This window comes from Oculina patagonica, chromosome 6 (genome assembly GCF_052425735.1).
Source record: "Oculina patagonica isolate OP01 chromosome 6, crgOcupat, whole genome shotgun sequence".
Lineage (NCBI taxonomy): Eukaryota > Metazoa > Cnidaria > Anthozoa > Scleractinia > Oculinidae > Oculina > Oculina patagonica.
In genome coordinates this window covers 28,038,771-28,062,527 of record NC_135763.1, presented here as the reverse complement: position 1 = coordinate 28,062,527, position 23,757 = coordinate 28,038,771, and the positions used below count along the sequence as shown (strand labels likewise).

Below are 23,757 nucleotides of genomic sequence, written 5' to 3'. Positions count from 1 at the left end.
CTTTACGTCTGGGATTCCTGCTGTGTTTCGTGTGATGGCTCGCGTTTCATACTTGGGTGTCCTGTGGGGAGACCACGGGCGATCTGGTTGGTATTCAGTTCGTGATTGTTTTTCTTGTAAATGTTTGGTAAAAAATGTTTCTCAAATCGTTGATCATGAATCATAGTCCGCTAGTTCTTCTCAGAACGTGTGTGAAACTTCAATTTTCTTCGCGAATTAAAAAGCAGATTGTCTGGCTGACCATGCATGCATGACGAACGCTGAAACGTAATAAACGAGATACATTTTTTGGAAAAATGCAATTCCTTTGTATTGAGAATGAAAATAAACTGCTTACGTAAACCCATTCCTTGTTCCTCGTGTTGCTATTTCTAGTTGTTCTGTTTCAAGTGGTTTGCCGGTTATAGAACTTAAGCCTCCGAAGCGAATGTCAAGAACTGTGAGATTCAAACCGAATCAAGTCAGGTTCTCCGCAAAATGTTGCCTAAATATTCAAATACAAAATGTATAAGAATGTGTTTCCGTGACACGAATCACGGAAACACAACGTGTTTACGAACTGTAAATTTCACATTGCGGTTTTGCTCACGGTACACGAAAGTTTTGAATAGAAGTCCTGTCTTTAATCCAATATATCAAAACGTTGTTTTCTTAGCATGATCAGAGATTGCTGTGCTGTTTCTCAACCCAGGCGGATTGACAGCCAATCCAGGGGGGTGGAGGCTCTATAGTAATGTGCAGCTCTATAGGAATGTGCAGCCTTAAAGGGCATGGTTTTCGGGCCGCTAGCTGTGATCTGAAATAAGGGTAAAGATTTTGACCATTTTGTTCTGAAACAGGGCATGGTTTGGGCACACTAGCAATTATATATAACCTTTTTAGAAGAAACTTTTTTTGTCGTTGTTTCTATTCATGTTACAAATTCAAGTGTGATTTATATGTAAAAACTTCCGTCATTTGAATCCCAACTTAATTAAATGTTTACACAAACAAAAGCAGTTCCTGGGTTGGGTCTGGTCTGAAAGGTGAACAATTTTTTGGGTCAGGTCTAAAATATGGTAGCGAAAATCGTATGCCGAGTGTTTTTGTTTGAAATAGGGTAAGGGTTTCAGCAAGCGCAGCGCACACCTCCATCCAAATTTGTGGAGAGTACCCCCGGGCAGCCAATGCGTGCAGTGAGTCGTGGTCAGGCGATATTTATATAAAATAACAATAGCCATTCAGTAAGAATGTTGTTTTGGTAAATTCATGAAATTATGCAGACTCTTCTACTTCCTGAAACGCGCTTTGAATATTGAACACTTTGCTATCTGACGTTATCTGGCCATAAAACTACCTGAACTCGCTTCAACATCCTTATGACCTCGTGACAGCAATGCGCAAAGAAAAGAAAACAACTGAGAGAGATTGACGGAGAGAAGAAAAGAAAAGAAACCGCGAGAGGCTTGGTGCGAGTATTGTTTGTGCAGATACGAACAACAACAAAAAACGGAAAAGCTGACCGTACAGTTTGGATTAAACTATTATAATTTCCAATATTTTGACAGGCACGGTCTGACTTCATCAGGGAATAAACAACTAAAGTGTTATTCGTTAGTTGTTCATTCCCTGATGAAGTCAGGCCGTGCCTGACGAAATATTGGAAATTATAATAAATCAATCCAAACTCTACGGTCAGCCTTTTTGTTTTTTTAGTCGTTCATATCTATTCATGTTGCTGATCAGATCCACCAGGATCCGGTTCCTTTGTATTGTCCGTTGGCCCTTTCTTAAGTTAATAGAGAGTCTGAATGGGGTTTAGTGTTATTTGCCCATAGTTGTTATAGTGTCTGCTGTTAAGTGGGCCAATCTTTTAATGTTTACTGTTTCTGAAAAAATACTGTTAAATGTTTGGTTTTTTTATTAGTCTTCGGACGTCTTCAGTAAGTTCTAAAAATCGTCAGTAGTCTTCGGAAATCTTGGTCAGTCTTCGGAAATCTTCGGGAAGTCTCCTGAAATCTTCCGAAATGATCGGCAATCGTCGAAAAATGGCCGAAAACTTCTTGATATACTAAACGAAATATTATTGGCCTTGAACCCGCTTTGTTTCTTTCTGGATAAAATTTACTGTTACAGTGCATTTTTCACTGTTAGTGTTAAAATGCCTAAAATTTAACTGTTTCATGTAATTCGGACCCTCTTAAAAGTGTCCATTGTTTGTGCAGCCGCTGTATGCGCTATATTTGCGGCGGTTACGTATGTCTATAATCGGGTGACTGTCTACTCGGGTGTAAAAATCATTCACTCAACTTATTCACTACACGCATTTACTACTTGTTATAACGCTGTGCGTTCTCGAGTATGAGTGCAACTATTTATTTCATATGTAGGGCCTTTTAAGTTTTCATACGTAAGTAAGAAATAACACTAAGCCGTATATTATCGAGGGTCCTGAAAGGGATGGGGTATGAATCTTATTTTCCAGCACAAATTTTACCCAAATTCCATTTTCCCAGTAAAAATTTGCCCAAATGCCTTCAGGCTCTCTACCCTTTTAAGTTTTCAAAAATTGATTCACCAAAATTTGATGGGAAGAAGAATAACTATGGGTACTAGGGCCTGCTCTCGTTTCGTTGCTTTTCCAAAACGTCTACACTTGACGTGCAACCGAATCACTGTATAATATCGCAACGATGTTTATGCTGCTTAGGAATTAAAAGGCTCATTATATTTGGTTAGGGCTTTCCACAAGTTGCTCGGCAACTTTTTGGCAACTTTTCATATTTCGAGCAACTTTTTTCCTCTCATGCAACTTGTGCATTTTGGACAATTTCTATAGCGAAGATCTCCAAAGATTATCTTAGTGCTGTTCAGAGGCCATACGAACGTTTCCGAAGATTTACGAAGTTTTGCCGAAAAATATCGAGGAACATCTGAAGACGTTTCAACTTTCGGCTCATTTTGCATAAAAACACTACAAACTCATCAGCAAACATGACGTCATCGATTATATGTTCACTACTTTTCTCAGTTAAAGAAATCCTTGTTATTTTACAAATTTTCCCTTTAAAATGTTATTTAGATACTTCTTTTGCTGTACAATTGCATACAACTGCTTAGAAATTATACCTAATTAGCATATATTTGGAGAAATTTTCTTGATTAGAAGAAGCTTTTATGATTTTTTGAGCAACTTTTGAGCAACTTCGTTAGTCAAAAGCAACTTTTTTGGATTTTTGGAGCAACTATTGAGCAACTTTTTGAAAAATTACAGTCAACTTTTTGGGAAATCTCGAGCAACTTGTGGAACCCCTATATTTAGTCGCTCGTTTTAGTCTTTCTCGACAGTGCCGTTATATATTGACAACAGATTACAGACAAAGCGGATGGAATAAATGTAAATGGCATGGTGATCGTAATAAAATATAAAATGCTTAAACAGCCATTCTCAGATTCTTCAAGAGCCAAATTAACTAATTAACAGGTCAATCAAAAATGGCACGTTGGGGTGTACATTATTAAATCTCTGACCCTTACTTCAAACGAGAGGAAATCGAGCTAAACACACATTCTAACTAAAAACATAGCTTATTTATAATCGGTTCCTTTATTATTATTACAATTCTTCAGTCGTTCATGTTATTCATTTGATCTGTCTTACACAGCAACTTAGAAAATTAATTATTTGTCTATCCGACCTTCCTCCCCAGTACTTTTTCGGCCAGTTGACGATCTAGTGTGAGAGAAAAGGAGGGCTGACGAGATTTTGATGACGTCATCTCATAAAGCCAACAGCCGAGTGTTTACCACTGCGAAGAATGCATGCTGCAAGGAAGGCTGCGTCAAAGAAAAACTGCGACAGTAATGCTAGCGACCTCCTACGCAGACATTCTTTTTGCCCGTCCTGTAATTTGCTCCTGTTTGTCAGAGTGGTCCTTGCATAGTTATAGAAGTCACTGTAATCTTCCAAAAAAGACCCCTCGCCCCGCAAGTTTCAGATGCAAAACTCCTCCTGAATATGTTGAATATAAGTCAATGGGCTTATAAATAGTAAACAATAAAGATGGTAAATTATAAGCTGATTGTATAATGAAATTAAACGCTAAAAAATTGGAACGACGTTTCGACCGTTCGACGGTCATTTTCAAGTTAGGTGTTAGAATAAAATTACATGTGTAAATATAGTAAAAGCGCTAAAATATGTACATACAAACAATAGACAATAAGAATAAAAAGGCTAAAAATGGCTAAAAAATAACTTTGTGCGAATGGCATGCATAGTTGTAAAAGATATAATTAAAAACATAAAGCAAGCGAATAAGACGACGAGAATAGGAACATTAAAATACCTAAAAATATCTAAACAAATAATTTCGCGCGGAGCGAGTCACTCTGTTTGTTAAGTTTCGGTTTCAGAAGTCTAATAAAAAGCATTTCAAAAATCAAACAGTCAAGCTTGCTTTGGCACTTCCTTAAAATCTTAAAATTCTTCTCGATGTTGTGTGGCTCCTTTCCATGTTGCTCTTTCACGTGATGTCCGATAGACGATCCTTTGTGTTCTTCGATGCGCTGGTGCAAGTGTCGACAAGAATAGCCGACGTAATCTGCATCACACAGATCACACTTATAATAATAAACAGCGCTTTGTTGGTTTACGATGGGCGGTTTCTGTTCCTTCACTTTAATTGTGTCTTTGGTCTTACGGCTGGTGTAAACTGGACGGATCTCGGTGTTTATCTTTCGGCTGAGATCGCTCAGTTGTCTGCGTACTGAGTTTGCTGCTTTTTGATCCTTGTACGGCAAAACGATTCTAATAGGAACTTCTCCTTGACTAGGGACCTGCTGTTGTTGAGGACACGCATTTCCCGTTACAACTTTCGCCTCGACAAATTGTCGGATGGTGGTTTCTACGAGGGATTCTGGATACTGTAAAATGCCTGATGCTACAGCTGCCTCTGAATTCTTATCAACACTAAACGAAATCCATCCCTCTGTCAGTTTCACAATGGAACTGGAAGACAACAACAAACTACCGTTTCTAGGAATGGAGATTATAAAAAATGGATCCCAGCTGGACACGAAGGTCTACAAGAAACCGACAGATACTGGGCTTTTATTACACTACCAAAGCCATGTTGATGTAAAGTACAAGCACTCACTACTCAAAACAATGCTGAATCGCGCATTCAAGCTTTCCTCGAACTGGCAACTTTTCCATCAAGAATGCGAACGTCTTAAGGAGACCTTTGCCAATTTACAGTATCCAGAATCCCTCGTAGAAACCACCATCCGACAATTTGTCGAGGCGAAAGTTGTAACGGGAAATGCGTGTCCTCAACAACAGCAGGTCCCTAGTCAAGGAGAAGTTCCTATTAGAATCGTTTTGCCGTACAAGGATCAAAAAGCAGCAAACTCAGTACGCAGACAACTGAGCGATCTCAGCCGAAAGATAAACACCGAGATCCGTCCAGTTTACACCAGCCGTAAGATCAAAGACACAATTAAAGTGAAGGAACAGAAACCGCCCATCGTAAACCAACAAAGCGCTGTTTATTATTATAAGTGTGATCTGTGTGATGCAGATTACGTCGGCTATTCTTGTCGACACTTGCACCAGCGCATCGAAGAACACAAAGGATCGTCTATCGGACATCACGTGAAAGAGCAACATGGAAAGGAGCCACACAACATCGAGAAGAATTTTAAGATTTTAAGGAAGTGCCAAAGCAAGCTTGACTGTTTGATTTTTGAAATGCTTTTTATTAGACTTCTGAAACCGAAACTTAACAAACAGAGTGACTCGCTCCGCGCGAAATTATTTGTTTAGATATTTTTAGGTATTTTAATGTTCCTATTCTCGTCGTCTTATTCGCTTGCTTTATGTTTTTAATTATATCTTTTACAACTATGCATGCCATTCGCACAAAGTTATTTTTTAGCCATTTTTAGCCTTTTTATTCTTATTGTCTATTGTTTGTATGTACATATTTTAGCGCTTTTACTATATTTACACATGTAATTTTATTCTAACACCTAACTTGAAAATGACCGTCGAACGGTCGAAACGTCGTTCCAATTTTTTAGCGTTTAATTTCATTATACAATCAACTTCCAAAAACTTGTTGATTCGAAATTATAAGCTCGGTAATAAATAATGAAGATGAAGTATTCAACATGACACGAGCATGGGACAAAGAAAAAATTCTGAGTCCCTGAGGGGATTGAACCCATGGCCTCCGAGATACCGGTTGGGCGCTCTAACCAACTGAGCTACGAGAGACTCGTGGTGAGCTGGGCCATTTACAAGGTATATAAGGTTTATAAGGCCCTCGTTTTAGAAGCAAAACTTTAAACAGCAAGGGACCGCAAACGATAATGCTGCTAATGTAGGATCTATTGAGAGATCTGATCAGCGAAAGAAATGAAATAACATAACAATCATACTATGTGAAAAAAGTAGACTTTGCAAGACGCCAACACGACTAGAACCGATACAGCAGGATTGCAACCGCGGACAGCTGTTTTGCTCTTATTGGAGATTTTTTTGTATGGGAATTGTGCAGTTTATTTGCGTTGGCTTTCGAGCTAACGTCATTTAGACTTGCTGCACCTTGCTGAAGAGCTGCAATAAGAGCGAAACAGTTGTCCATGGTTGCAATCCTGCTGCTTTCATAGAAATCCGAAGATTTTCAAAACGGAAATTTCTATCCGAAAATTAGCGCCTCTCCGCCTCCCCACCCCGTATATAGGCCTCCCCCGAAAATAAGCCCCCCTGAAAGAAATTAGAGAGCAAATATAACCCAGAGAGTATTTTCGGAATTTTTCAGTTTGACGGGAAGATAAAAATAATTAGTTTCCCATTCTAGTTCCAAGAGCCTTTGCTCCTTTGGTCACGTGGTCGGAGAAGTAGACTTTTCGATTCATTAAAACGTGTATGTACCCCAATGCGCATGACAGAAACTTATCCTGTCTCATGATGTCTTTAGTGTTTTTTGGAAGTGATTTAAAATTACATTCTTGGTTCACACGTGACGTCATTTCCGCTATGTTGGTGGAAAGGTTTTTCATTTCATTCTTTTGCAAAAAGTTTCGCCGACGTGGCCATTTGAATATATGTGGGGGAAAATGCAAAGCAGAAGTCGACATTAGTAAACACTTAATATTATTTTGCGAGTTAAAATTATATTGGCTAACACTTGAGCAGAACACGAATTGAATTAAAAGCATCATGTCGAAGGAACCCCAAAAATAGTTCTTTAATTTAATAACTAGCCTCCATCTTGGATTAATTTCAATATCAGAGAAGAGCCGTGGGTTCAAAGTTGGGTTGGTAACCTTGAGTATTAGAGTCAAGGTTGTACGTAAAAAGCGAGATAAATGATGTTAGGGACAGACGAACTTAAAACCGTGAACCTCAGGCGATATAGGGCTGCTGGGTTAGCAAATACTAGAGCATGGAAGGACAGTTTTTTTTTTTTAAAGAAATGTTTGTTTAATATAAATGAGTTTCTTGCCTAAATAATAAACTTGGACACCAAAACAATACGATAACATTTTTACTAAAATGTTATCAATATTGCACCACGACAGGAGACATTAAAGAAGTCTCGTTAAAAATGTGCGGGGGAAAATTATATCACGTATTTTTAAAGACTATGTTTCTGGATGTTTGTTACGTCCAAGTAAATTTTCAACACGTTTTTGCAATTAGAAACCTGAATTAGTTTGCTTTTTATATTTGTGAGAAAAAAAAAATCGTTAATACGTTAATATACGCAAGCTACGTCAGATGATGTTGTCCTTTACAAATGGACAGCTTTCTACAAGATTTCTTGGTTATATCCGGGTGTTCGTTATATTAGAGTTTCAGTAGATCGGTAATTCGCGGTAACTCTGACTCAGCTGTTGAGATCGGCCAATATATGTTTGAAGCAGATGTTACACAATTATACCACAGCCAAAAATAAATATAGTTTCTTAGGAAACCACACACCCGCAACCGAGTCAAACATTTCGTTAATAGGTGATGGTAGGTCAATTGATGAAAATTTCCCGCCAAGCCTTGTTTACTTCATGTTCTTGTGCGGGCATCCTTTTCATATTTCATTGCTGCTTTCAGGGACTGAATTCGTTCGTGGTAAAAGTTGCATGCGCTTACAAAGCAGGCTTAGCTTGGGGTTAAAATGAGTCTGACGTAAATCAAATGAGGGCCATTATCAATTTGAGAAGGGTCAATTAACGAATTTGGAAATGTAACGTTTCGAGCCCTTCGCGTTTTAGACAAAGAAATCAGTCCAGCTTTGGTATTTGATTTGTCATCCTCATTTCGAGAAATCTACCCCTAGAAGAAAAGAACCGACAAGGTCGATTTCCAATACTGCAATATATTTAGCATTTAAATAGACACTGCGACCCTAGTAGGAGCCTTGTTTTTTTTGTGCATGTCACGATTTGTACTTAGCCATCATAGTGACTTAACAAATTACATCAATTGTATTGTTTCTTTTAGAGATGTCTTTGGGAAGCGATAAGGACATCATATAATGGGGCTATTAGATTGCTTGGAAACCTACAATGTAGTCAGGCGCTCGAGTTAAATGGACAATTATATTTAGAATAAGGCTTTTCATGGGTGAACTATATCGATCAGATTTTAATCACACTGCGACATTTAAAGAATTTCAAATTTTCCGACCCCGTTCAGCAACATAGTCTTCGTGAACCATCGAGGCCAAAACGTTATACAATCCCTGAAAAAATAAAACCCTCTTTATTTTCCAGTTAATGATATATAACTCTTCTAAATAAACATTTATGTGTTTAAAATTATTCACGAAGATTTGTTGCTTTGCACGGTACAATCTTATTAGTTCGTACTGAAGCTAAAAATAGTTGAGCATGATAATATTGTTTCTTGATATTGCTTTAAACGCCTTTCCTGCTAGAATAAAATTCTCGCAAAACACATCATTTGGAAAGCATTTACGCAAGTGAAATATTTGATGAAAATTAAATTCCGTGGGTTTGAATTTCCGACAAAGCGATACGAAAATGATCCTCAGATCGAGTTATGAAATTATATTTTTTTTACGTGTAAGTTCAAAATGAACGTTCAGCTTACTTCTCGATTACAATGGTCTCCAAGGTTAGCTCCTGTAGTTGATGAATTTCTTCGTTCTTGTTACTTGTCTAGTCAGTGAATATATAGTTATCATGCGGAGAGTTTCTATGTTGATCACTCTGGGTATTTAAAGAGTTAATATTACGAAACTATTCATTATACGCATTTTGCTCTTATAGCTGTAAGCACTTTAGCAAGAGCCGGATGAATGTTCCTGCGGCGAGAATTAAGGTAAGAAGTTCTAAGACTAATTTCCTTTTAAAACTATTATACAATGATCTGTTAAGGTTAGCAGACTCTTGACCCGTCTTCGAGATTCAATTTAACTGACAATGAAACCTTTTGCAGAGCTAGCCTTCGACAGAAGGTACATGTGATCAATCCACTGTGTTTGCGGGCTAGCTAGAAAGCTGTCGGCTTCGATGGTGTCACGAAACTTAGAAAAAACAACATTTTCGTTTTTGTTCGATTCCTCATGTTAACAGGCAAATTGCGAAAATAATGCTTAAGTCGTGTTTTTAATTCTTGTACTCTAGAACTTAGTTTTAGACTCTTTAATTGACATTCACCGTGAAAGGAAGGTTTCATTGAGTCCCAGGGTCCTCTCACTTCTTTGTTTTAAAAAAAGGGCCCTGGGAACAACTTTAGGTCTAATTGCGTCAATTACTTATGGCCTATAATGTAAACTTTATCGAAAGACAGTTTTATTTTCTTTCAATGGACGCGTCAAATAGAAAACTTTTTTCGCCAACTTAATAAACATTCCTGTTTGGAATTGTGTTATATTCTTGTCACACAGGAATGTCTACAACTCTTGTAATTCCTGACGCCTTGTTGGCTTGCATTCTGCCCGCCTGATAAAGTAGTTTAGACATATAAAAATATGCTCGTCAATATTGCAAATAAACCCAGACAACTGAATATTTTTTGAAGTATATTGACAACATCTAGTATTATCATTATCAAAGTTCTACAGTTCAAACAACGGATATATGCAGAGCAATTTTAGTTGTTTTTTGTGTAAACATATGTCAGCGCCTTTCAGTAAATCTTTATGTTTTCCCGTTTTTCCCGGAACTTCGTCACACAAACAAGATTACTTCAGCGCTATCCTGAAATTTGAAAAACTAGACTGTGGCAGTCTCTCTTTTACTTTTAAATCCGCGTTGACGAACGCTCAAATAGCGACGCGAGCGCGAGTAGCATGGACGCCTATTTGTAGGTTTGTTTTCACGGATTTTAAAGCAAACGAGAGACTACTAGTCATGACTTGACTTATGGCCATAAGCCCTAAGTGGGCAAAGGGCCTAGTCATGAGTCTAATGAAAAACATTCTGGGTGGCATGTCCTGTTTTATTTGAATAAATGAATGAATTAAATGAATGGTTGAACTTTATTTAAGTATTTTGCAGAGGAAAAACCCTCTGCTGTTTATTGCGTACAACTAACTCGGGAGAAACAACCATGCCATGTTTAATAAACGAGCACGGATGCTTTATCAAGTTTAAAACACGAAGCGTAGCCGATTTTTTTTTACCTCGGCGATAAAGCGCGAACTCAGCGAGTTTATTGAAAAGCCTCAAAAACCACTAATGTGGATCTTTTCATTCTTCCACTGATATTTAGATTTTGGGTTAATTTGGCCAAGGAAATTGGACACAAAAATTATCAGATATAAAGACACTCATTAAACATAAATTTCCTTTCTATTTAATTTCCTTTGTATTTTAAACATGGAAAACTATACCAATATCTATTTACAGTATTTCTTTTCTTTGCAAGTTTGTTTGAAAAAAAAAAAAACTTGGTCGGTTTATGGAATCTGATATCAAACATTCCAAAAATTTGAAGGAGTGCTAGTAAAGAAACGAAGACCAATGATATTGAAGTCGTTATTTGATTTATAAAGTTACTGACTACTTTTTAGTTAGTCTTCTGCTGCCAGAATGGCATCACTCTTCCATTTTAGAAACTGATAGCATTCTTTTTCAATTACCGAACCTTAAGTTTTGTAACGTGATCAATTATTTATAAGTTTGAGGCAAAAACTCGGACGCGTAGTCTGATCATTACAGTCGAGCCTCTTAGTCTCCTTAAAGACACCTCTATAATACGGCGGATACCTCCTTGTTAAGGACATTACCCTGAAATAGAACTGAACATAGATTTTTAACCAAACTTTGCCTACTGGTTTATGACTTTAAGGGAACTTAAATTTTGAAATAAAAAAGGGGGGTCACCATATTCGTTTAGGAGCAGGAAGACCTTGTATATTCCATAAAATTCCTTTATAATTCCCTGAGTACTGCCAAAGTACACGTCTTTAGCGACAATTTATTTTTAAAACATAGAAATTGATCTGTTTTCATTTTACCGACAGAATTTGATCGCTACACCCAAAATATGAGAAAAAATTGATAGGTCACCATACTTGTTTACGAGAAAGCGACAATTTACTACTCTCGCGGACTAAAGCCTCGGCTTAACGATCAAACATTTTCGTCCAACATCGTGTTTGTCACACACAACATGGGGTGGCTAAACGAGCAAACAATGTTTGATCAAACATCTACCAAAGTGAGCCCACATAGCGCTTTGTGCGTATTACCGCTGAAATTATGTCACAAAGATTCCGTTTCTGATTAGTTGCTTTTTCCCGCCTGCGCTTGCTTTGTTTGCAGAGGTGGCTAAACGAACAAACATTTTCGAGTGAAACAAAATGTTGGATAAAAATCTTAATGTTTGATCTATCAAACAGGGGAAACCATTTAAATGCAATGCTGAGAGAGGCGGCTAAACGGTTAAACATGCTCTTCCAACATGATGTTAGACGAAAATGTTTGATCGTTTAGCCGGGGCTTAAGCAGCAAAGAAAAAAGGCACCATTTTGTTTATGTGCGCGCGCTAATTAAGCTAAAATTCTGCGCGGTAAGGATGCGCATGGATAGTTACTATCCATGGTACAGTTTACTTGGTCGGAATCGAAAGAGACCAAAATTGATATAAACTCAACCTCAACTCAACGGACACTTTCCTGTCAACCAACAAAGTTAACTTCGCTTTACGGACACTTTTCGGTCGCTTGTTATCTGTTGCACCGTACATTTTCAATTGTAATGATTGTGTGCTAATTTCACCCTGCAAGAAAATATAATTTCTACGCAGTGCGTTTTTATTAGTATACATTAGCATAATTACATGTCGTGCTTGACAGCTGTCTTTTTTCCGTTGTTTGACCGGCGTGAACACTAGAGTGCTGAGAATTTTGACTCACTGAATTTGAACGTTTCTTCAGTTTTTACTAAAGTTAAACAGTTTTAAAAGGCAGGAGTCATCGTTCTGTTGCTTTGAAATGGTATGTTTAGTCTTTGTATCTTCAAAAAATGTGTCCGTGACTTTCATTTTTAGGGGACGCAAAATTCGGACCCCGATAATACGGACACTTGTCCCTTTTGAGTCCGTATTAACGGCGTTTGGCCTCTGTAGTTGTCACAGGGCGAAAATTGACGACAAATAAACTGATGATTTGCTTCTCCACTTTTTCTTTTACAGATGGAAGCAGGCTTTTATATCAGTTTCTTCCTAATAACATGGATTCTTAGCATGTCTTCACAAATTGAGGCATCCCGCTCATATTGCGACCCATATACTCCTCTGGAGGCTTGCAAAATTTCTGAGGTACCACCAAGACGCATCCAGTTCCGTGTTTGTGGCAGCGTTCTTAGATCATATTTTGGTTATGCCTGTGGATTTCGGAAACGGAGAAGAAGAAACGGTAGGAAATTTGACGTCTGAAACTGTGAATATTATTTTCTATGGAATATTGAACAATCACCCATAAATGTAATAAAAACCATAAATGTAAAACAAGGCATAAATGCAATAAAAATTAATCATAAATGTAATAACGTTTAACCATTATTGTAATAACTTTTCACCATAAATGTAATAAAATTTAGCAATAAATGTAATAAACCGAATAATCATAAATGTAATAAAGATCAACCATAAACGTAATACGCTGCCTACTGAACTTAACAAAAGTTGGCTGTTTACAGTACATAAATACCGCAAACTACGTCATTTTCTTTTTTGATTCTCTTACTCCAATCAATCATTCATTTACTGCAGATTCAAACGGCTCTATTGAAAAGACATCTTTATAAAGAAAACGATCTAGTTTCTTTGATGTAATTATATCGAGTGTAGACCAAACTCCCAACGTAAAGCTCTTCCCACATACGCCGGAAGTAAGAGTGGCATAATTTGCAGTACCTTGACTAGTTTATTACATTTATGGTTCTTTTGCCCATTTCATTTATGGTCAAATTTTTTTACATTTATGGCGAGTAAGATTATTACATTTATGGTTGGAACTTATTACATTTATGGTTGGTTTGACATTTATGGTTTTTATTACATTTATGGGTGATTACAGAAGACAAATCAGAGTTTTCTATGAGCCAATAGTCAACGAGGTGCAGCCGAGCTGACAATCGCTCATACAAAACTAGAGCAAGTAGTGGGATTGTTTTAGTAGAAGGTCAAAAGGATTGTAGTCCAAAACCTACATTTTGAGCCAAAATTCAAGAATAATTGTACCTTTAAAGAGCAACGCGCACGATCGTGTTCCATCGGCGAATAGGAAATAATGGGAGAACCAATCAAATTTGCGGATTTCTAAAAGAACACGACTAAGTTTCTACAAAGGGGTGTTATTACACGAATAACACAACCAAAAGGGCCAGTCATTAAGATCAACCAATCGGAATACTCTTTGTATTGGCAGGAGAGCTGAAATTGGATCACATAAAGTTTCAGTAGCTCTTTTTCAATCACAAAGCCGAGCGATAAATCTTTAATCAAAAGGTTTGGTAGAGACTGTATTGAGAATATGGACCTCGCTGAGCCGTGTCCTGTAAACCAATCAAAACTCAGGAATTGCAATAATGCCATGGCTAGTTTTTAATAACATGTCATTACCAACAACCGTATTCTTTTTTAGTTATTGCAGGAGATGATCAAATATTTCTGGAAAAGCAAAGAGCCAATCGGTTTCTATCATCACATCACAGGTCTAGAAGAAGCTTCAACGCCGTGGAAGAGTGTTGTGTGGAAGGATGTGTCTGGGAAGAACTGTTTGAATATTGCAAGCCGACTCAGTATTGAAAATAAATCCAGAAAATGCATTCCTACCATCCTTTACACCTTAGCACTGGAATTTCCAACGTGCTGACAAATTTTACAAAAACTCAATTGTGGAAAACTTATATAAACGAACAAAACTACTTGAAACACTCATCAATAGCTTTAATTTTTATGGTAACATCCCAGGGTCTTCTTTGTTTTCAAAATGGCGGCTAGCGCCATTTTGAAAACGGAGAAGAACCTGGCGACAAGGTGGAGGTTTCATTTACTGATTTAAAAATTAGAAAAACCTTGTAAAACATAATAAACAACACCACATGGAAGTACATTTAAAAAAAAAACCTTTTATTGGAATATCGAAGGTGGAAAAGGCCAAAATTTAAGAACATCCTAAGAACGTTCCCAAGGCTGAAATTTGGTTGAGAACGATTTTTTCCGTTTGTTGTGAGCGGCAAATATATGTACTAAGTGAATAAATGTTTATTCGAATCCTGACCTGTAACCATCACTCATTGGTGATGTGAACATGTCCATATCGGTGAGGAAAGAATTTACTGCAATACCATTTTGTTTTCAAAATTCAAAAAGTAAGAACGTTTTAAGGAGGCTCGATGTAGTTTCTTTAGCCCTAGGGTGGTTGTTTTGAAAATGAAAATTATCAGGGGAGCCATTCTACGATTTTTGCCAAACTACACTATAATGATCAAATATGACCAAAGTTTAATTTTTTACTGGTCACTTAGTCAAAAAGGTTACCATAGCAACGATTGTAGTTTTCTTTTGTTTTCAAACAAGCCTAACTTTCTCGAAATCTACATTGACTCTTGTTTTTCATATTTTGATATGTTGAAGTTTAGTATCAGATTGACTAACTGTTGACGAAATTTTAGAAAACCTGTAAGAGCGTTTTCAAGTTAATCAAGGATGAAGTTTTCAGAAAAATACCGTTTTCGTTTTTCGTTTTTGTCAGTTTTTTTTGAACGCAGTTATTCAAAATGAAATATAAATACTTACACCATCAAAGATAATTAACTAAAAGCGAGAGTGTTTTTGCTTTACTTTGTTAAAATATATCGACTACCGATTCTAGGAAACTACGAGAAAATACCCAAAAATTAATTCGTGATTTACTCTAAAACGCTCTTACAGATTTTTCCAAAATTTTATCTACGGGTAGTCAATCCACTATACTTAAACAAATCAAAAAATTAATACCAAGAGTCAATTTAGATATTGAGAAAACGACAATCGTTGCTATCGTAACCTTTGTGACTAAGTGACCAGTAAAAAATTAAACGTTGGTCATACTTGATCATAATGGTGTATTTTGGCAAAAATCGAACATTGGCTTTCATTTTCAAAACGACCAGAGTGTAACTAATGTGCGAGCCTGCGAGCCGGAGCAACGAGCCGCGAGCCGCGAGCCTCTTTTTGCGAGCCACATTTTTCTGGCATATTTTTTTCCATTTTTATCAAAATAAAATTCAAATTCACCCATAAACAATCAAAGTATTCTGTTCTCCTTGCAATTTACCGCGAAACCAGGTCGCGTGACATGCAACGATGTAGTCTGGTGTAAATAGTTGACACATTGACTTCGCTCTGAGGTTTTTTAGACAAATTTACCACTAGTTTTTAAATTTCATGACTGTCTGCTAAAATACCCCCTCCCACCATCGAATGTTGTAAAATGGTAGCAAAGGACTCCTAGAAACAAACTACAACTGATAGGGGGAAGGGGGTTGGAAAGGTGCGTCAAAAGGATGAAATTGGTCCATAAAACAATAACATAGGGCCTAAATTGACAATGTGTCAACACTTTTGTCAATGATTGTAGATTATATTATTCTGTGTTACCTAGCTGATGAGTTCCTTATGGAACTCATGTTATCTGAGGTCAGCATATTGACCTCGTGCTGGATTATTCTGCCATACTTGCCTGGTGAGTTAACTAAGGACAATATACTAACATCGTTCTGGATTATTCTGTTTTACTTGGTCGGTGCGTTTCGTATTAAACTCAAGTTATCTGAGGATAGCACATTGACCTCTTTCTGGATTATTCCGGTTTACTTGTTTGGTGAGTTCCTTGTAGAACTTATGTTATCTGAGGGTAGCATATTTACCCTCGTTCCAGATTATTCTGTCCTACTTAGACGGTATTCTGTCTTGTGTGTTCCTTATGGACCTTATCAACGGTTATCTGTAAACAGCATATTGACCTTGTTGAATGTCTGAAATTCAACCTTAAGAAATGTCAAAAGAAAAATACAGCCCCTCAAAAAAAACATGATCAACTTCATTGGATATTGTACATAACGGTGTTATCAAATGCCGAACGCTACTCTGGTGAAACCTCAAAACAAAGGCGATAAGAGCTACTGAGCAGGATTATGACGTCACACCATAGAAACCAGACAGAACGAATTTTTGAACATCCAGTTAACTGTTCGTCGCTTGCTTTTGCAGCTTCATAAGTTCTTCAGCCTCTATATCCTATTTAGAAAGAAGGATATTGATTTTTGTGGACGGCATTGTGCTTGGAAGAGAAATTTAATGCTGGCCGGATGAACGCGTTTACATGGGAAATTTTCATCACTGCTAGCCGGGCACCCGGCATCGCGAACAGCGTGCCAAGACCTCGGCAAACCGAGCCAACGAAGGTTTGGTTTAAGGTTTCAAAAGAAGAAATAAAACACGCCGTCATACTGTGTCACCAGTCAAAAAAAATGGTACCTGTTTAAGGAGTGAAGCGCCTAGACTGGACTCCGTTAGGTGTTTAGTTCAAATTTTCGCGACGAACATTCCCGTTTATTTTTTTGTTATTAGGGTTTCAAGGTTGGGAGTCGAGGTCTTAAGCTGCAGGCTTGATTTTATAGCTATCCAACTGAAATATGCTGCATTTACATTTATCTAAGGATAATAGTTTCCTTCTTTATGTCATTTCGCAAAGTTTACAAAAAACCCTTAAATGTCTATATGTACTTCTAAACAAGCAGTTCACAGCAACAAAAATCCTATTTAAGGTGATTCCACGGATTTGCATCCTTGCTGCGCATAAGTGTTCGCGTCATTTAGCGCAAGCACGAGCGCGCGCACACACAGAACACTTCGAGATTCCCTTCAGGCTAAGCTCGGTAGGGAAATAAATGGTCGTATTCTCTTAAACGAGCACGGTGATCCCCATTTTTTAATGCATTAATTTAAATGTCATAAGGTTGTCTACAATATATCGTGATTTAAAGAAAAGTTTAAAATTCTACATTGAGATATTTTAATATTAATGCCGTAAAAAACACGTTTTTAGGTAGTGCCGTTAACGTGCGCACAAAGCAAAATCTTTAATTTCTTTCCTTATATTAATTCCTGTACGATAAGAATAGTTTTTATTGTAAGATCAAAGTCTATTTTGTTGAACTAGACTAAAACTGAAACGAAAAGTTTTTTTCGCGCTGTTTTCGGTCGTTCGTCTGTGTACAATTACAGAGGGGGAACCACGCTTGCAGCTACGGGAAGTTCGGGATCTAACACAGCAACAACATTCCTTCGGAACGGCTGAGAATACGCAGTTACTTGGCTCCAACAATAGAGATTTATTCCAATAACATAACCCACAGTAATTAACGGGATGTTTGTATAACCGGCGTCCCACCACCGGGGGTGTAACCGAGTACAGTTAAGTACGTTACCCAAGATCACCAAAGGATATTTTACAGTGCAGTTCTACTTACTTATACAGAAACTGAAAAGCTTACGCATTAGGTAATTCCATAAAATAGTCTAACTTAAAAATTATCTAATACATTTCAGGAAGGCCTATTGGCTAAAACAGAATTTCACTTTTACAAAATTAATCACTTACAAAGCAGTGCAGGTAGATAACAGTTAAACAAAAGGCGAGTGCGGGTTCCGTTATACTTCAACGTTAACTAGAGTTATGGTCCAGGACAAAACAACAGGTGGAACATTAACCTGCTACTTCAAAACTAAACAATAACTTATATGTTGAAATTTTCTAAGTTTTTACCAGTGAAGCGAATAAAATAAAACTAAACCAAATAATCATTTTTCCTCTCCTTACATTCCTTCGACCTTAGCTTGAAACTCTCCCGAGTCAAGCAATTAAAAAAAACTATCGAAATTCAAAGCATTCCTTAAGAGCAAAGCATACGTATTGTTAAGTCTTTGTGTCTTTGTATTGTTATGTCTTTGTGTATATATTGTTAAATTTTTAATTATATAGCTGTCAGTAAATCCTATATTGTCAGCGCAGCTATTTTTCCTTAATTTCTGAGAACTGTCCAATTTGGGATTAAATTTGGATAGTTTCAATTAGGACTTTCAGGGAAAATGCACAAACTGTCCAATTTAAGAAAAATTGGACAGTTTTGTCTCAGCCAATCAAATCGAAGAAAAAACAACATGTGACGGATATTAGCCAATTAGCACAAAGCATAGCGTCAGCCCTGTAAACTTGTCGCATTGTTGGTCAACAATGGCGGAATTTTCTAAGGCAAGTTTGCTACGTTTTTCCATTCTTTTCGAGCTTTTGAGCAATAGTAACAGCAAAGAGAAATTTTCTACGTTGTCAGAAGAGGAGCTAGCTACACTATGAAGTAAAAACCAAGAGCAAAACACCTGCAATAGTACAAAACTTGGGTGAACGTAAGTGCAGCGAAGCGAAGCAAGAAATCTGTCAGATATTCATCGCCATGAGCTAGATGCAATTCTTTGTCGTTTTTTGCTGAAATTCGAAAAGAAAAGACAGCGATGAAGTACGAACGAGATAGTGGAAAGGAGTATGTCTCTTCGGACATTTTGTGTACGACTTTCATTGATTGATGCAGAGTTTTCACTCACTTTGTAGCAAGCTTCGCAAACTCAGGTGAATAAAATTGCACTGTTTTGTTTAAGTTTTATTTGTGAAGACAATGTTTTGAGTGAGTTGCATATGCTGTGTTATGCCTACTATTGTTAAATTCTTTTCCCGTTCCCGACATAAGTTTATTGTTTACGCTGGATTGACTGACTACAAGCTATATAATTAATATGTAACCGGACTACATGCTTGTCCAATTTGGAAATAATTAGATTCAAAAAATTCCTCTGACAGCCAAATTGGACTCGGCCTACGGCCTCGTCCAATTTTGGCTGCCCTCGGAATTTTTTTCATCAAATTATTTCCAAATTGGACGGCATGTAGTCCAATTACGTATACAAATTTTTGTGTTTGATTTTTGTGCCTGGACCGCGGCATTAACCGAACAAGCCGACATATAATGGCCTCGGGGGTCCATAAAAACTGAAATGAAATATGCAAAAATGATTTTTTTTTCTAGAAACAATAGTTCCCCATTTGGGTTACTGGGGTTCCTAGAATCCTCAGTAATGGACTAATTTACCAGAATTAGCTAACGCGAAAATGACGAGGTTAGGCCTGATGTCCAGTAGTATGCTTCGTAACAAGTCTTTTACCACTCGCTAGATTAGAAAGCTGGAACCTAACATTGGGATCGCGGCAGTTATTCCTGATTTACAATTTACCAAACCTAAAGTGCCGATTTAAATATCAACTACAATGGACGGGTCTTTCGTTATCTTTAGCTACATAATAATGACACCGGGAAACTTCTAACAAGCAAAAGGTAGTTCAGACACGCTTTCATATACTAGGGGACCGTTCATTTTTTATGGGGTAGGCGGGGCTGGTGGGATTTGACAGACAGTCACTGTTATATATAATGGCGCCCCCTTCTTCATCGGAAATTTTTTCCTGCCCCCCCCCCTCGAAATCCAATTTTCTTTTTGATGACCTCCCCCCCCCCCAAAAAAAAAACAACAATTATCAAGTGAAATTAAAATTGATCAAGCGTTATGACTAAAGAATGTATTACCGGTAGTTGTTCAGTGATAATAACAGACATACTACATTCCTCCATAAAGCTGATATTGCCTTGACTGTTTATTGTGGATGTTGTTTGAAAGTTTGGGTTGACTGCATTTGTAACCAATATGCTGTTGGGTTGAGTTAATATCAAAGTAGGGGTACATAACAAGGTAGGGGGTCCGGTGGCATGCTCCCCCGGGAAAATTTGAATTTTCAGAACCACAGGAATGTTATTTTGGGCATTCTGGCAAGATTTTTAACTATCACAGAAGCCCTTATTACAACACTTAAAAGTATAATTATTTTCAGTGACCCCCCCCCCCCTTACTGACCATATTTTTTTGCCTGGTCCCCCCTTTGAAGCCATATTTTTTCGCATGACCCCCCCTCAAATCCCACCAGCCCCCCCTTCCTCATAAAAAATGAACGGTCCCTAGCGTAACATTTTCATTGCTATTAAGTTGGCCATTAATCAAAAACTAACCAAACGGACTGCGCCAAGTAAAGTGAAGTGGGAGCCTAAGTTGATTTGAATTTCATTTAAAGCGACTGTCAAAAGTGGCGAAGATTGAGCCGGGTTGCGATATATTGTTGGGCTAAACGGTCTTCAAAATTAATCTCGTTTTCTTTACCTTTAAATTATAGCGCCCGGAAGACATATTTGGTTGCAATAAAGTTAAAGTTTTGCCATTTAGTTACACAGAAGCAATTTCTTTGTAAACATTAAGTTTTATAGCTAGTATTTGGCAAAACCGACATGAAATAAACTCAATTCAGCCGTGACACAGTCCTTTAAACCTGATCAAGGTGGGACTTTTTAACAAGAACTATGACAACATTGACTTATCTTTGTTTGGTCAGAATTGCTATACATTGAACTTTGAGCTTTAGTTAGTTTGTCATACTGATTTAAATGATTTATAACAACGACTTATAATTGTGTGTCCTCCACTGTGATGGAAAGCGTAAACAGCTCCGTTTGTATCTGTTTGTTGCACTTTTTCCTGTTGCACTTGGCGTCTTGACGATTTCCCTCTTGCATGGCAAGCATTTCGTCATCATTTTCTTCTTCACCTTCGTCAAGAGTTACATCAATAGCGTCAGCGTCTTCCATGGCACCAATAACAGTGGGCGCATCCATTTGTCCTGTCTCCAGTTGATTATTAACAACGTCGCTTCCAACCAGACCAAACACGTCACCTTGCAAACTGTTGAGAGGCAGAAGCAAAGCCAAGCAGCAGGAAAAAGACCAATGCGGATTTTTTCGCCATTCCTTAAGGAAGCTGAACAGCGTTATAGCGTATTGAACTGAAAATTAAGCGTTAAAAAGAATAATGGAAGTTTAAAAATGAGACAATATTACGAAAATGTACTAGGTGTAAAGCGGTTGCTGTGTTAGTTGTAATCCAATCAGTCACAAGAAAATAATACAACTATTTACATATTTTTCAGTTTAATTTATTATTTATTTAATATATATTTTCTATTTATTAATTTATTTAGTTACTTATCTAAAGTTGGCAGACTGAGGACTATTTTTGCCGCAATACTTTACAAATAATTTATCTCTTGTGCACAAATTATATAAGAGCAAAAGTGGAACTCGATTTTAATTTTTACCTTCTCTTTGTTCCCAATTCTCTTCTTTATTTTCCCTCCACTTTCCACGATTATTTTATTTTCCTCCATCGCTTCTACCACCACCCACGTCACAGTTCTACTACTTTCTCCCAGCACCATTCGCGGAAAACGTAGTGTACATTCGATCGGGAAATCCGGATTTCAAATTCCCAATAAAATGCAAAATCCAAAACGGAATTAGAAGCAACACTCTTCTGAGATGAATCTCAATAAACAAATCCAACCTAAGGTTTCACGGATTTTTTTTTTGCGTTTTGGAGGAAAACCGAAAAAGGATATTCGCAAAACTGTTCTCGTAAGCAGAGGACTACGATTCGCTTCCTGTGAGTGCGAGAGACTTGACATGACAGACCAATCAGTTTTGACTTTAAGGACAGGCGACTTTGGGCAAGACCGTTGTGACGTTAGTACCTATGGCGACAAGGGATCCAACCTGTAATGTCATCGGTTGTTGGCCCTTTTGTGAAAGAAGGGTGCCACCCTCCCTCTTTTTGTTTAAAAAGTCACTCATTCATATTACAGATTTACCTAGGCAATTACGGGGCTTATTCGATAACTAAACAGTGTTATCATACCTACAAGTAGGCCAACCACCATAGTGTTAGCGCCAAGTATCAATATCTTGAATATTAATGCGTCCGTGTAAGTATCGCCTGAGCCTGCTACGTTCTCTGCTGGAATTCTACTCACGGCTCCGACAGCCAAGTTGACAACAGTAACGGCAAGGGACGTGACCATCAATCTGTTCTCGAAAGCATCTTGCATGGGGCGCATCCATGAGAAAAGCATCCCATACATACCGGCAATGACCAGAGTTAAACCAATATAGGATCTGCTCTCCTGGCCGACAAGAATCAGGGCTGATGTAAGGACTACTTTGCGAGACATTTCAACCAGTTCCCAATACCACGAACGGGATTTATAGTTTTCAAAAAGAAAACGCAAACCTGTTATCATTTCCATGTTACACCCTGCGTCCAGAGCCGTGCCGGTGTCTCTTGTAGTAAAAATTACTTTTCGTTGCCTCCAAAGGACAATGAATGACGCAGCAGGAAGGGCAATGACATAGGCAGTAGATATATACGCTCCGATGAGCATATGGTAGTATTTTGATCCGTAGCATTCTGTGCTGTAATCTGCCTTCAGGTATTTATGACAGAAATCTTCCATTCCATCTCGGCAAAGTGTCCGACAAGCAAAAGGCAGGACAGCGGCTGTCTTGGTACACGTGCTCAGGTACGTCACATACAGGAAGAAAAATAAATTCCTATACACCAGCTCTTTTGTCTCTGATACTCTTCTAGACTTCTCTTCCACATTCAAGAGTCGGCTTTTCAAGACGATTGCTTTCTGAACTCCGTAATAGATGCTTGAAAAGCCAATGACAGCAGCATTTATTGCCATTATTGCAAATAGGCTTCCAAATGCGTCGACGCGTAGCCCTGTGATAAGGCACTGAATGGGTGCAATCTGGAAGATATTTAGCTGTAGTATTCCAGAATACTTAGCGATATCCTCCAGGGAATCTGGCCATTTAATGTACGAGAACACTTCAAGTAAACCATAAGTGACCTGATAAAAGCCGATTAAGATTTTGAGTTTCGAAAAAAATCTGTCTATAAGTGGTATCTCTTTTGCCATCGTGTTGTTTCGTTTGTTCGTCCACACTAATGCTACGATTGTTATAAATAAAATGGCAGCAATGATCGACAACTGGGCAACAATCCATTTCTTTGTTGGACATTTTGTGCAGATCTGTAACTGCTTATTGTATCCTGTGCTGCAAACTGCACAGAGTGGGCCTTTATATCCAGTTTCGCAAGGAGAATCTAGACCACCCATGCAAGAATCTTCAACTGGGCACTTGTAAGGCGTTGGTATCGGATAAGGGAATTTCACGCTCAAAGCATCTAATGCTGGTGAAGACGTCAACATATTAGCAATAAAAGATCGGTAACGCTTTTTATATGTCTCATTTCGC

At 37.8% G+C, this 23,757-nt stretch overlaps 2 protein-coding genes and 1 pseudogene across 2 annotated transcripts in view; 2 read left to right on the top strand and 1 right to left on the bottom strand.

Moving 5' to 3' along the window:
- Positions 1 to 5,839, top strand: part of LOC144657986 (uncharacterized) — a 522,126-nt pseudogene extending 516,287 nt beyond the window's left edge.
- Positions 5,840 to 9,086: 3,247 nt separating this feature from the next.
- Positions 9,087 to 15,537, top strand: LOC144658367 (insulin-like peptide IlO1_i1). The gene is made up of 4 exons (XM_078518792.1): positions 9,087 to 9,124; positions 9,280 to 9,331; positions 12,653 to 12,875; positions 14,106 to 15,537. Exons 2-4 carry the CDS (start codon positions 9,305 to 9,307, stop codon positions 14,267 to 14,269), a joined length of 414 nt encoding a protein of 137 aa, XP_078374918.1. The 5' UTR covers positions 9,087 to 9,124; positions 9,280 to 9,304; the 3' UTR covers positions 14,270 to 15,537.
- A 5,529-nt stretch (positions 15,538 to 21,066) lies between these two features.
- LOC144657985 (uncharacterized) overlaps positions 21,067 to 23,757 on the bottom strand; it is a 3,531-nt gene continuing 840 nt past the window's right edge. Inside the window, exons 2-3 of the mRNA XM_078518318.1 lie at positions 22,352 to 23,753; positions 21,067 to 21,443 (exon numbers count right to left, since the gene is read on the bottom strand). Of these exons, the coding sequence (XP_078374444.1) occupies positions 21,067 to 21,443; positions 22,352 to 23,753 (1,779 nt within the window). The remainder of the gene's footprint in view (positions 21,444 to 22,351; positions 23,754 to 23,757) is intronic.

What these genes read in the sequence shown, in the direction of transcription:
- LOC144658367 (XM_078518792.1), top strand. Translation starts at nt 9,305, where the DNA reads ATGAATGTTCCTGCGGCGAGAATTAAG. An exon ending in TTCCTGCGGCGAGAATTAAG is followed by an intron (nt 9,332 to 12,652) that starts GTAAGAAGTTCT and finishes TTTCTTTTACAG; the next exon opens with ATGGAAGCAGGCTTTTATAT. An exon ending in GAAACGGAGAAGAAGAAACG is followed by an intron (nt 12,876 to 14,105) that starts GTAGGAAATTTG and finishes ATTCTTTTTTAG; the next exon opens with TTATTGCAGGAGATGATCAA.